General features: G+C 36.5%; 1 protein-coding gene across 3 annotated transcripts in view; it reads left to right on the plus strand.

Annotated features, from left to right (window-relative positions):
- Positions 1-1,044: 1,044 nt before the first annotated feature.
- SLTM (SAFB like transcription modulator) overlaps positions 1,045-13,757 on the plus strand; it is a 40,096-nt gene continuing 27,383 nt past the window's right edge. For all 3 annotated transcript variants that reach the window (XM_039865466.1, XM_039865468.1, XM_039865467.1), the window contains exons 1-3: positions 1,045-1,322; positions 2,306-2,393; positions 11,128-11,192. In XM_039865466.1, coding sequence (XP_039721400.1) covers positions 1,161-1,322; positions 2,306-2,393; positions 11,128-11,192 — 315 coding nt within the window. In that variant the 5' untranslated portion in view covers positions 1,045-1,160. The remainder of the gene's footprint in view (positions 1,323-2,305; positions 2,394-11,127; positions 11,193-13,757) is intronic.

Genomic DNA, 13,757 nt, shown 5'->3' on the forward strand with positions numbered 1-13,757 from the left:
GTATTATTTTATAATGTACATTCTTTTTCTTTTGCTCTAATTAGTCAACCAGAAAAAACAACTTACGGTGAGACAGACCTCATAATTTAAAATTTAAAACCAGTAAAATGCCAGTATAGTTAATTGTGCGTCATATTCAATCTATGGAATTTATAGTTTTATTCCACAAATGCTTATGCTTTGATGATTAATAGTACCGGCTAAAATTACGAATAGGTACTCATTTGCACAGGCCGGTGGCCCATAAGATGGTCTTTGTTCTTGGGATCCCAGATTTGGGGAGGACAAAACAGTGAACACCAGTATATGAGAATGGTAGCAAGTACTTATAAACTAACTTCCTCATTCAGTGATCGATTTCATGTTGAGCCATCAGGTCCACCGGAAAGGATGGCAAATTGAGGCCAGGGCAGTGGGAAAGTTGTCTTGTTCTTCAGTGAGCCGGGCAGCCCTATAATAAAATATGCCTCCTTGGAGTGAAGGTGTTTTTCCCGAGACAACCGGCGGGGCATGTCACACAGCCAGCGCTTAATAGTCTCACAACCCTGATAGCCCTTTATACTCTTTATATTCTTATAACAGCCATAGTGTTTCTTTCCAGCTCTTTATATGGAACTCGGGAACCTAGTTCATTCGTGAATATCGGCCACAGTTTTCCGATTATTCAGAACTGATAAAGCATTTTCCCGGAAGAGGTTGAGGGCGCGCACACGCCTCTTAGTCTATGATGAGTAAGCGCTAACTACCTATGCCATATAGTGCCCAGCGCACTGCTGTTGCTCAAGACTCGAAATGTCGCCGGAATAGGGCTAACAAAGCGGCGGGGGAACGGCGGCGCGGCGGACGTTGGTGCGGTTGGGCGTGTTTGACCTCCCAGCCCCACGCAGGGGGAAGAACCACCCAGGTGGCCGTGGCCGGCCAGGCGGAACGCGCCCAGCGCCGGCTCTGGAGCTCCGCGCCAGTACGCATGCGCACCCGTCATCCGGGTGCTGGATGCGGCTGCAGGTTGTGCTGGGGTGGCGGATAGAGGGCGGAGCCAGCGGCTCATTGTGCGCAGCGTTGAGCGGCGCCGGCGGCCGCCGAGGCCTGGGTCGAAGTTGGCGCTGCTGCCGCCGCCCTGCAGCTCACTCGCTGCCTTAGCAGCGCGCTGCTATTCTAAAATGGCTGCCGCTACCGGTGCTGTGGCAGCCTCGGCTGCCTCGGGTCAGGCGGAAGGTAAAAAGATCACCGATCTGCGGGTCATCGATCTGAAGTCCGAGCTGAAGCGGCGCAACTTAGACATCACCGGAGTCAAAACTGTGCTCGTCTCCCGACTGAAGCAGGTGAGGCCCGGCGAAGTCCGGGAAGGGGAGCTTAGGCCGCGCCTCGGAACCCCACTTTCCGCCGCAGCCCCCGGCCGCCCGCAGTCGCCGGGGCCCGCGGGACAGCGGGATGGGGAGGCCCCGGGCGGTGCCCGCGCGCGCGGAGTGGGCGAGGACCCTCCCGCGGCGCCCCCCGCCCCTGCGCGCCGGGCCTGCGACCGGCCCGCGACCGGCCCGGGACGGGCCCGGGACCGGCCCGGGACCGGCCGCCGCTGTCGAGCGCACCCCTGCTTCCTCCGGGACTTCCCCGCAGCCTACAAGGGCTGCGGCCGGCCGGCGCGGCCTCGCTAGGGCGATCGTGGAGACCCGGGAGGCGCTCGGTCCCCATCCTTGAGCGATGGTGAGCGCGTGCATTTCTTGGTCTCTGAGGGACTGGTTACTTTGGTGACTTCTGCGAAGTTACCGTTTAATTGTGCCCAACCGTTTCCTTCCCATCTTGGGGGTGGATTTGGTAGTGGAAGTTGATGGGTGGGTAAGAGAAAGGGTTTGTTTTCCGCTGGAATTTAAGTTTTGCCATCAGCTCAATAATCTGCTTTTTCATCCCTTATCTTTCTGATTTGAGTGAGCGTTGGAATTGTAGTAGAGGAGAAATTAGTTTGCATTATAGAAATTAGGAAAGCTCCTTTTAGTTATTTACTTTAGTAGCTAGCAACTTTTCTGCAATCGAGAATATTTAGACTTGTTCAGTACGATATGTGATATTTAATTATCTCGACTTGGTAGAGTTTAAAACTCCCTGTGATTTTGAAACCTAATGATATTCCTTCTTGAAAGTTTCTCTCACTCGTACAGTTTAATTGCCTTTCTTTTGAAGTCGGTTTATGAAATGACTGGCAATTCTAATGTCTTGAGGCTTGAGGTTTGCTGATTTTTTTTTTCAATTCGTTTTTATAAAATAAGTCTAGATAGATTGTGTAGCATATTAACTTCTCTTTCTAATGTAGGCTATTGAAGAGGAAGGAGGCGATCCAGATAATATTGAATTAACTGTTTCAACTGATACTCCAAACAAGAAACCAACCAAAGGCAAAGGTTGTTACGAGTTATGAACATATTTTAAAATATATTTTGGTTATATAACTTGCCTCTGCTCTTGTGCCACTTGCCCTGTTTATACAGTGCTACTCTTTGCTATTTCCCTCTGGCACTCTGCCTTCTTGGGTCAAGGAAGAGAAGTTCCTGTTGCCAGGCTCTGGGTGACTTGTAGCCCTTAAGATTTGGCTGAAGCTGACCTGAAAGTGAGACTAGTTCTTTATTGCTTCCGAAAAAATTACAAAGTCAAGTTTCATAATATTTCTTCCTTGATAGTTTGAAGACCTGAAGAATAAATTCAGTTTAATACATATCTACCTTGCCCCACAATTGGCAGAGTATTGATGGAATTCCTACCAAATCTTTCATCTTGGCTCCTTGCTGTTTTCTCTAGTATATTAAAATTCTATAACCTTTATGTTTAGTGTTTTGTTTGACTTGAACTTAATTTGCGTTTATGCCATTATACATTCTAATTTTCAGTGAAATTCAAAAGACCTCACCAATCATACTAACAAGGTAGGGAAAATCTATTAGCTTTAAAAAAGTTTTAAGTTATGGGAATATCTTAAAAGATTTTGATTTTGTAACTTAAACTAGGCCAGAATATATTTTCAGGATATGGTGATTTAGTGAATAGATAAAAGTGATTTAAAATCAACATTTTGACAATATAAATGGAATTTAGATATATTTTTTAAAGAGTATGGTAAGTGAAATCTTTACTTGAATACATAATTACAAATTTTCCCTCTCTCCTGTAAGGACACTGGCAGAGGGTGGACATGATATGGGTGTCTGGATTCTGATACCTACCTACGTGTTCCATCCATGCAGAGCGTGTCATGGACAATTGCAGCATTTAAAAAATCTAACTTTATGGCTTTGAGTGATTCAGATGCACTCTGTCTGCTCAAGATCAAATTGATTGTAATTGGAGTAAAGTGACTGAATGAATTAACCTTGAAAAGAAGGGAATACTAAAGTTTGATCTTAATAATCTGTGTGGGTATCAGGACCAGGGAGATTTTGATGCCATCTCACTGTTTGGGTCTTGCTACTTTTGCAAGAGTCCCCTATTTGTGCCGAAGGAAATTGAAAAGGGCTAAGAAGCATTTCCTGGGTGGCATGGGAATGGCAGAGGGAAGTGGAGTCTAGAAGTAACAGTTTCTTGAAGATCTGTGGCTTTTAATGTGACTCTGACTCCATATATCATTTTGAAAAATACATTTCTCTGTGTTCAGAGAAGTTTGTGCTGAGAAGCCTGTGCTGATAAACCAGAGCTATTTCAAAATGAAGAAGCATAAAAAATTAGGAAATAAGTACACCAGGAATTAACCATGTTTCTTATAGTGATTTTGATTCGTGTCTATTATTTAGTACATTGTGATAGTTTGACAGATACTATGTATTAATCATTGTCCCAAATTATTTGAGCTGATTATTGATTTGAGCATCTGAAATAAACCTTTTAATTTATTCTCACCTACTTTTAATTTCTATGTAGCTAGCCCTTTTTCAGTATCTTACCATTGGAAATAATTTCAGCAATATAAAATTTTAAGTTTTTTAGTATAGATGTAAAATCAGTATGTTAATTTTTTTCTTTTATATGTATTATAAGGGTACTCGAACTTTAATTTGTCTGTAACTCTGGTGTTAAAGTGTCTTGTCTTTAGTTAGAGGTTTAATAGTTAATCATTTGTCTCTAGCAGGTTATTGGTTACTACTGAGTACTTCTGAGACTCATTTTAGGACATGTATGATAAATAGCTTTTGTCTCCTTGAATTCCATTTGTCATTGTTCTGAAAATCCTGTGAATTGCAAAAAACGTAATGTAAATACCAAACCAAGAACCTAGTTTGAATTAATTTACAATTAAGATGTTTAGAAATGAAGATTATTTTCAATTTTAAGAAGTTTAAAAATTATCAGAAATCAAATTTGAATGGAAAAACTTTTAAAAATAACAAAATTAACAAATTTTTAAAACCAAGGATTCAAGAAATTAAATATTTAAATGTGATGTCAGGTTTTCAGTCTAGTTGCTGAATTGCTACATTAAGTTCGTTTTGCCAAATCTTAACTTCATTTAGCAGTATCTACCTTGAAAATAATGTCATCTTGGTCATACTGCTTTTACTTTAATGGGTCTGGTTCCTTTTTAGTCAAGTTGGAAATTTCAGTAGGTTATGTGTAAGGCTTTTTTTGTTCTGAAATTTAATAATTATATATAGCCAAGAGCCAGAAAAATGCTTTCTGTTCAGCTAAACTAGATGCCTACGGAAGGAACAGGCAATCTCATAGGGCTTCAACTAATATAAATTTTCTTTAGGACAGATTATTAGAAAAGGAAAAGAGCAAAGAAAGGGATTAGTTACTTAGAGGCAAGTCATGCAGACATCAGCAAGACACAACATAAAAGAAATATTTTGATAAATGATGTTAGGAAAGCAAGAGAGAAGCTTCATGGGTCTGGAAAAATTACTTAGGTGAAATATTAAGCTCATTCGCTTATAAATGCAGGGTTACTGTTTAAAGATTTTTTTGTTTTAAAGTGATTGTGTTTGGACAGATTAGAAAAAAGGAATCTGCATTAAGTATGGTGTAGACTTTAAAATGCAGTTTATAAGGACAAACAAAATAAAAGTTGATAATGTTTTAAAGGGTTCTGATATTATGATCAACATTTGTAAAATCTGTTTGTATACAGTAAATATGGTGAAACAGTTTGTAGCTTAGTTTAGTTCTCCTTTCTGAGTCTCTTTTTACTCTCTTTGCTGTGCACTTTTAAATAAGTAACCGAGAAGAAAGCTTCACGGGTGAGATTTACTATCATATTGTTTGGGTGTGTGTTTAAGAAAGCGGCTAAACAGGTAGAACTAACTCCTCATTAGCTTGTTTTAGAGATTATAGATTTAAAGTTTCTTTTGGTTCAACTGACAATGGCATGTCATTCTTTTGGATTTTCAACCTTTAGAGTCACCTCTGAACTTCAGCAAGTTATTTCATGTGGTTAATCAATATAGTATTCAAAATTATATATAATGCAGTGCTTACTGATGTTGAAACTCATTTTTAGTACATGCAGGCTTTTGCTATACAAAATCTGATTTTTTTCCGCTATAGAGAAAAGTATAATTTGTGGTTATAGGTTTATCCAAACATCTAATGTCTAATTTTGTGTAGATAATACCACAAACAGTATAATTACATGTGTACTGTGGAAAGCTTTCTAAAATTTATGTCAAATAAGAGTATAGTAATCAACCACATAAAATGCATTTAATATGATACAATATAGTATACTGTAACTCTTGCCTTTTTAAAAAATAACTACAGTATGTTTTGATGTTAAGGAAGACTTAAATCAGAACTGTGGCATTGAGAAGGGCTTTGGGGACAGGATTCTTACAGATATTTTTTAGGTATCCACTAGACTAGACGCTTTGTTAGGATAAGGACATAATCTTATTTACACCAGTCTCTGTAATGCCTAGCATAGTGCTTGGCACATAATAGGTGCTCTGAAAATATTTGTTGATTACTAAGGGCTTTCTTAACTACTTTAAAAAACGTCTCTTTTGGTGGCATATTTTTTGTAGGAAGCACGTATATCAGAGATTAATAGTCTTTACTTACCTACCTTCCAGTCTTTCTCAACAGCACCAGTGCCTTCTCCTTAAACACTGGTACGTAAAGTATACTTTTAGGACAGGTTAATCATTGCAGCCTTTTTTTATTCCTCATCAAAATCTTGTTGTAATGGATAGCCTGATAACTTTTGCTGGAATCCAGCCTCAGGTTGTGTATGTCATTTTCATTTCACAAAATCAGACCTTTTTACCTCAAACTGCATTTGCCTTATGCAGTTGTAAATGGCGGATTATGTTTATCATCAGAGCACTTTTGTACGTTCTAATCTGTCGTATCAAATATGATGTGTCGTATCAAATATGATGTGTGTCAAGGTAGGTAGAATTTTGTACTTTAAATATGACAGTGTGCTTCTTCCAAGTTAGTCATCTTCTAGGCATTCTGAACAGAGGACTTCAGACTTTATTTCCCTTTCATGAACTCATGTAAAGTGCAAGTTGTCCAGGAATTAGAAGAAAAAGAAATCATTATTATTAGTTGGTAGCATCAGAAATTACTTTAATGAAGAAGTTGAACAATACCTTAGGATTAAAGGGTAGAATTTACTGACTGCTTAACTATACTATAGTTCTCACATATTACAATAAAATGGACTCAGTGGTGTACAGTTCCAGGAGTTAGCCTTACATGGCATTCCTGCTACCTTGGAACAGTAGTTTGCCTTACAGCTTTATAGTATTTTCCAGATTATAAAAGTGAAATGTTTCCATTTTAAAAATTAGATAATCCGGCAAAATACAAAAAAGTGAAAATTGCCTGTAATTCCACCATCCTGAACTTATCACAGGTAACATTTTATTGATCTGAGGTATGTACATGCATGTACATGTCTTATAGGTTTGTGTTTAAGGATCTTTTTTTTCCTTTTCAACCACTAAAATAGGTTCATACCATACATGGTATTTTGTTAAAGGTAGGTAGAATTTAAAATTTCTCTAGTTTGGAGAATCTGAAAACAATAACCACCATCCTCTTACAGGCTTCTCACCCAAGCTTCTTTGTTTATGCTCAGTCATCTTAGTGGTTCTCAATGTACTCTACCTTCGAGTCATTTGATTTTTTAAAAATACAGAAACACCAAGCTCCTACCCCCACAGAGATTTGCTTTCAGTTGCTCTGTTGGGGACACAGGCATCAGTATTCTCTGAAGTTCTTTAGGTGATTCTTATGCAGCCAGATTTAAGAACCACTGACTCCAGATTGACACTTAGCATCATCTTCATTCATTTCTTTCTGCCTTTCAGTCTGCAAATTGTTTTATATACTTTACAGTTTTCCAAAACTTTCACCTTGTTTTATTTGATGTTGGCAACAGTGCTGTTAAGCGGTAGTATTTTCTTTTTATTGATAGAATAGAAAACTCATTAAGAAGTCAGTTTTTGTTGTCTTTTAGCATACCATGTGTACACATACACGTGTTATATATGTGTGTGTAGTCCGGTTATCTTGAGATGACAAAACTAAAGATTTTAAAAATATTCCTTTGGTGTTTTTTAAATTATAATGAGTGTGAATTATCTTAATAGTAGATTAAAAAAATAATAAGTGACCTATTGGATAACTGCTGTGTTTAAGACAATGTACAAGAGGCTAAAACGCAAGGCATAGTCTATGATTATTTTAAGATATTGCATGCAGTTGAGAAGAGATGGTTCTTGGAAACATTACACATTTGGCTTATACTCTGAATCTTCCCCCCACTTCTCCAACAGAAATTTTATTACTAAATATTTTCTACATTTCATAGTTTCTGTAACTGTTTAAGGAAAAAGTTACTCAAGCCATGGTTTTTTAGCAAAATTACTTAAATTCTGCTAATTAGGTGGATTTGTTATTTTTGTTTTGGAGGTACTTCTGAACTTGAAAAGGAAAATTGCAAACTTTATAAGGACCAAGTTGCTTTTGGAGGAGAAAACCAGTTTACAATCCAGAATCCTTTATTTATAATTCTGAAATACAAAATTTAGTGGCAAAAGTGAGGCTACTTATAGTCTTGATTTATCCCATTTGATGTGAATATGCACATATTTAATTGCACAGATATTGCTATGACTGAGAGACTTTCAGAAGCCACTGGAAGGTTTAAGTTAATAAATGGTATATACATCATCTTACACTACTAAAATCTGAAAATTCTGAATTCTGAAACATATTTGGCTCCAACATTTTCATTAAGGATTCGTGAGCCTATACAAATTTATATTGCATAAATGAGATGTTTCTAGTGTCATCTTCCTTTGGTATACATGTTTTTACTTTGCCATTTTACTTTAGATCCTAAAATCACGCAAAGAACATTGCAGTGTATTTTATGTAATTTCAAAATAGCCACATGTTACTACTGTGATAGTTTAAGGTGTGATAAGTTCATTTTGTTTCCATTTTTTTATTTTGTTATTCATACTATGATTTACTGCTCAATTTATTTTCTAGTTTTGTTCCTCAAGCCATTAAAATTAGGCGTCAGTCTACATGAAGCTTGCAGTTAACTCACCCTACTACTGTCCTTTGGACCAGTTATGTTTTTGTGGCAAATGACAGAGTCCTTGAAGGACAAATGGTTATGTGATTAAGTTGCCATAGGAGCTTTGATAACAGACTTAAGTGAGAGATAAGGATAAAAATGGTTACTATCCAGAAGTGTGCCCAAGGGTGGTGTTGCTTGTTGGAGTTTAAAGGGGATTTAATTTTTGTTTTTATTTCTTATCTGTGACATCATGAAAGTTAAGAATCTGTAGATGTACTCTGTAGCATCATGAAAGTTGGGAGTTTATAGTTCTTACTGACAGGATGTGGTTGCATATGATAGTTTGACTGGCATGTCACCTCTTTGTCCCATTGAGGGCTAAATAGAAATTTAGACCTTGTTGGAAACTAGCATCCAACCTAGGACTTACTCTATTATCAGTCAGGAAATTTATAATGCTTAAGTATCTGATACAGCATCATACTAGGTTCTGGGCTAGATGGTGAACATCATAGTTTTTTAAAGTATGAGTTATATGGGAGACAAGTGATACTTTCTTTCATAAGGGAATTGATTAGGATATAGTTTCTAATTGAGCATATGTAAAATAAGCCCAAAGTTACAGATTATGAAATTTATGAAAGTCAAAAGCTAGGGTATACAATGTTTTCTTAAACACTATGTATCTATCAGGTTATTACTATAGTTTCATCACTGTATGTACGAAAATCGTGTCATTGTGGTTTTTATGTTTATAAGCTAATGATACATTAAATGTCCCTATACAGCTGTTAAAAGCAGTAAGGGATAGCGTATATCTCTGTCTCTTGCCTGTTTCTCATGGGGCAAGTTACGAAATCTCTGTGAGTCTCACATTTTAAAATTTGGATGTGGCTTTTGGAACCTCTGTTTACACTAAAAGAGATAACATTTTAAACAATTTACATGTAGCTACGTTAAGATCTAATGGTTTTGAAGAGTGGGAATAGGTCTGGTTTAAATCAAAGCACTGCCTTTACTAGTTTTGTAATATGATTAACTTTGCAGCATTAGTTTCCTCTTTTGTAAAATTGGGATATAGTTATGATAAAAATAAATACATTAATGTATATAAAGCATTTATCCTAGTGCCTGGACTGTGGAAGCCACTTAAGCACTGGTAGTGACTGCTGGTGTTTTGTTGTAGTGTAATTTGATTTTCCTTTAAGTAAACTAAAGCAAGTGAAATTCACCATGGAGTATGCATAGTATATGTAGTTTATAGCTGAGAATTGCCATTTCACAGATAATATCTTTAAATTCAGTTAATTAACCACTCTTTAGTAAATTAATGTTTTAAGTAGGTCATAGTAAGATGTAGTGGAAAGAATTTAGGAAGTGAGAAGCCTTGGCTTCCTGTTCTCTCGATGCCATTTCTTAGCTCTGGGCCAGCTGTTTAACCTCTCAGGCTTATTTTCTCTTTTGTAAAATTGTGATTACCTGCCCCATGTACCATAGAGTGCTTGGAAAAATCAGTTGAAATTTTTAAAAAATTTTTGCAAAATGTAAAGCAACTTATAATTGTAAGGAGTAAATAGTATTTGCAAATAATTCGAAGGGGCCCCCTCCCCTCATCCAGTCCTAACTCATTAGGTGGAGGAGGGGGAGAGAGTTCGTATTTTTGAAAAGCTTATTTTTCCCAAAAGGTAACATCTTTAAGATTTTTATATTTGAAACATTCAAAATAAGGGAATTAAAAAAAAATTAAATACTAAAGTTTCAGCAGCTGTGTGTTTAACAGCATTTTTTGATACATCATGGGTTATTGAGTAGGCTTTTGTGGACTAGTCCGAAAACATAAACTTTTAGCATTGGCTCTGTGAAAAACTTATTTTTTGGTGTGGAGAACATTCTTAAAGTTTCAGCCACCAGTTTAAAGTTTTAAAGATGAGATTTGGTTGGGGGGCGGGGGGACACCTGTAGTCTTATCTGGAAGCTATTAATGGTTTTCATTCAGAAGTAGTTTCTACTTGTCTTAAATCAGTTAAATCAATCATTAAGTGCCCAGCACTACTTGTATTTTGGCCATTGGAGAAATACAAAATAATGGTGAAGCAAGATGTACCTCAGAGTACAAGGTAATATAAATAATCGATTGATGGATTGTAAGGTATAGATTAAAGTGTGAGAATTTTATTTCAGAGAAAGTTTGTCGAAGAAGGGAACTTAGGGAAGGCTTTGGTGGGGGGATCTGAGTCTTGAATTTAGCTATCAAACATCTGGTTATAGATACAGTTAATAGAATACTATTAAAAAGTGCTGTTACTTCTAGGAGAATTGAAGATAGAGGATTTGAGTGGTAAAAAGGAAAATATGTATATCAAGTCAGTTAAGATGATGGGTTTGTATTTAGGATTAATTATTTGTACAATTTATTTTAGTGAAACAGCATGACACTGTTAAAGCTTTTTTTGTTTGAGACAGCTCTGAGCAGGTGGTTTACAAGCAGTCAGCACTGGCTTTGTCAGATAATTGGGAATAGAGAATGATACTGCGGGGTAAACTTCTGAATGTTTTTTGCTCTTAATTTATAAAGTATTGGTTGTTAGCCCATTTTCCTTCTTTCGTAGGTAAAAAACAGGAAGCAGATGAGTTGAGTGGAGATGCTTCTGTGGACGATGATGCTTTTGTCAAGGTAAAGTGTTAATTACTCAGGCCAAGATGTTTATTTTGAACCTAGTATTTGCATGATGAACTCATACATCTTACTTGAACAATACTGAGTGTGTAGGGAAAATAAAGATAGAGACTTATATAATATTGTCGATCTCATTTAATGTCATAGTTGAGAAATACAATACATAACTTTAATTTCAGTTAAATGAGACATAAAGCTAAAAATAATATTTGTCCAGGCCTTTAAGTAGGAATTCGAGACGTAGGGGCCAGAGGAATAGCTACAGGACAATTGATATCTTAGTTCCTAGACAGGGTACTGCAGTGAAGGATATTGCTAATTTGTTTTGCATCCACTCATTGCATTTAGTTTGTACATATAATATATAGAGCTTAGATTAGTAGTCCCTAAAGTGGAAAGAGAAAATTGCCGACGTGTTGCTACTTGGTAAAGATCAAATTAAGAAATTTGTTTTGTGCTTTAAAGATAGATAAGCCTGGTCTTTTTTGGCTGAAAAGAATATTTAAAACTGACCAGCCAGAAAAATAATGTATGTAATTTTAATTGGGGTTATAGCAGTTCTGTATACCAAGTTATTTTTAATCATAGTTGAGGTTTTTTGTTTTCATTTTACTGAAATATGATCTGTTACTTACTGATCATTAGGTTCTAAGTAGTGTAGCATTTGAAAGAATTACTTAGTGAGCATAGTTTCTCTTAAATTATGTACATTTATATTCCCATATATTCTATGTTCTGTGTATAGTTAGTCCATATTGTCGTAACATCCCTGGATATCATTTTCCACCACGAAGTCAGCTCATCTCCACTTTTCTGCCCATCTTTCCTACCCTCTCATATTACACACAGACCATACAGTGCACCACACACCCTTCACTTTGTACCTTGAACTTTGAGAGCAGGCACAGAGAAAAATGTTTGGTTGAGGAGCTAACCCTGAAATCAGAATATTTTAGGCAACATTTGCCCAGGGATCCATTAAAATTGAAGATTGCATCCTGTAATCAGCTCTTGTTTGAGCCTTTAGGAACTCTTCAGTCTGTATTCTGTTATCCTCATGATATATCTTCTTTTAGGTTTGGTCCCTTGTTCTTATTTTCTCTAGTTGTCTTCACTAGTGAGTATACGATTAAGTAGAAATTATCCATAAACTGGAAAAACATTGTGACTTAGTAAAAAACCTTTTAATTTTGAAATATCTGACTTTCTTTTATAAAAATCTTAGTCATTTGAAATATTACAAGGAGATATATACTTCCATTCAGCATAATAGTACTGTCTCTTATATGTGCTGCAAAGGGCACCTTTGTGTTGTCATTAAATGAACTTGGTCATAATGTCCCAGTACAGCTGTTAAAAACAGTAAGGAATAGTGAAGAACAAAATAGCTTTTTTTAAAAAAAAAATCCTACTTAAATGTATCTTCAGTTTCTGCGTTATATTTATTTTTCACTTTGGAAGTATCAGTATGTGTAACATATTTGATGGAAATTGTTAATATACTTTCCTTGTCTTCCAGAGCTGGTATTTTTGGAATTAATAGTAGTGATGAGTAAATATCACCTAGTGCCTAGATATATTAATAGTTTAGGAATTGCTTCCATTTATAAGTGAGGAGAATGGTCCAAGTTGGCACTTCAGAATAGATGAAATTTCTCAGTGATTTACCTTGATTTTATTTATTTGTACTTGTTCTACTGTCATACAATCACCTACTCCATTTTCAGTCCATATAGTTCTCCCACTCATATGTGGTGAGATTGGTCAAACTTACTGTCCCAGGGATGCCTCGCTCCCCAAACACTACACATACCAAAACAATCATATTTCTTCTTTTTGCCCACCTCCTTTAGAAATTTCTATTTCTTCACTTCAGTTCACCTATGAATGATTAATAGTCATGTTCCTGCCCTTTTCCCTTTTTGACCAGAAACCTTTTCTTAAATCTGCTATATTTGCTATATATATAGGAATAAGAATATTGCTATAAGAATAGGAAAGGAGGAAGGAATGTTCATTGCTTTCAGCCCTTTCTCTGCAGGTAATCAAAGAGGAAACTAAGTGGATTGCTGCTTTTCTTTGTTTCTAGTGAAGCACCATGTAACTATAAACTGTGAAGTGCAAACAGACATTCCTTTAGAGAAATAATCCCAACCAGTGTTCCCTTACCTAGTTGGCATTGTGGCATAGTGATAGATTTCAAAATAAATACATTTAAATTAATTATTTGCATGTTTTTCAAGAACAGACATTGGTATAACAGTTGGGATTCCTTATTATTAATTAAAAATAAACCTTATAATACATAAGACTTCCAGAGTCTGAAGTTAAACTAATCTATGGCACATGGAGAAATCAAGTCATTTCTTTGAGCCATAACTTCTAGGACAGCTCCTAGGATGTGAGTTGGTAAATATTAAATAGCTGGAACTTGAGGGCATCTCTAGTAGCAATCTAATTCATGTGTATTTCAGTAGGAGAGATTTGAGAACTCAGATATGTAGGTTTTAGACTCCCTCTATTTTTAAAGACACGGTTAATGTTTAAGGTAAAATGATTGAA

This window comes from Pteropus medius, unplaced genomic scaffold (genome assembly GCF_902729225.1).
Source record: "Pteropus medius unplaced genomic scaffold, Ma_sr-lr_union100, whole genome shotgun sequence".
In the NCBI taxonomy this organism is placed as follows: Eukaryota; Metazoa; Chordata; class Mammalia; order Chiroptera; family Pteropodidae; genus Pteropus; species Pteropus medius.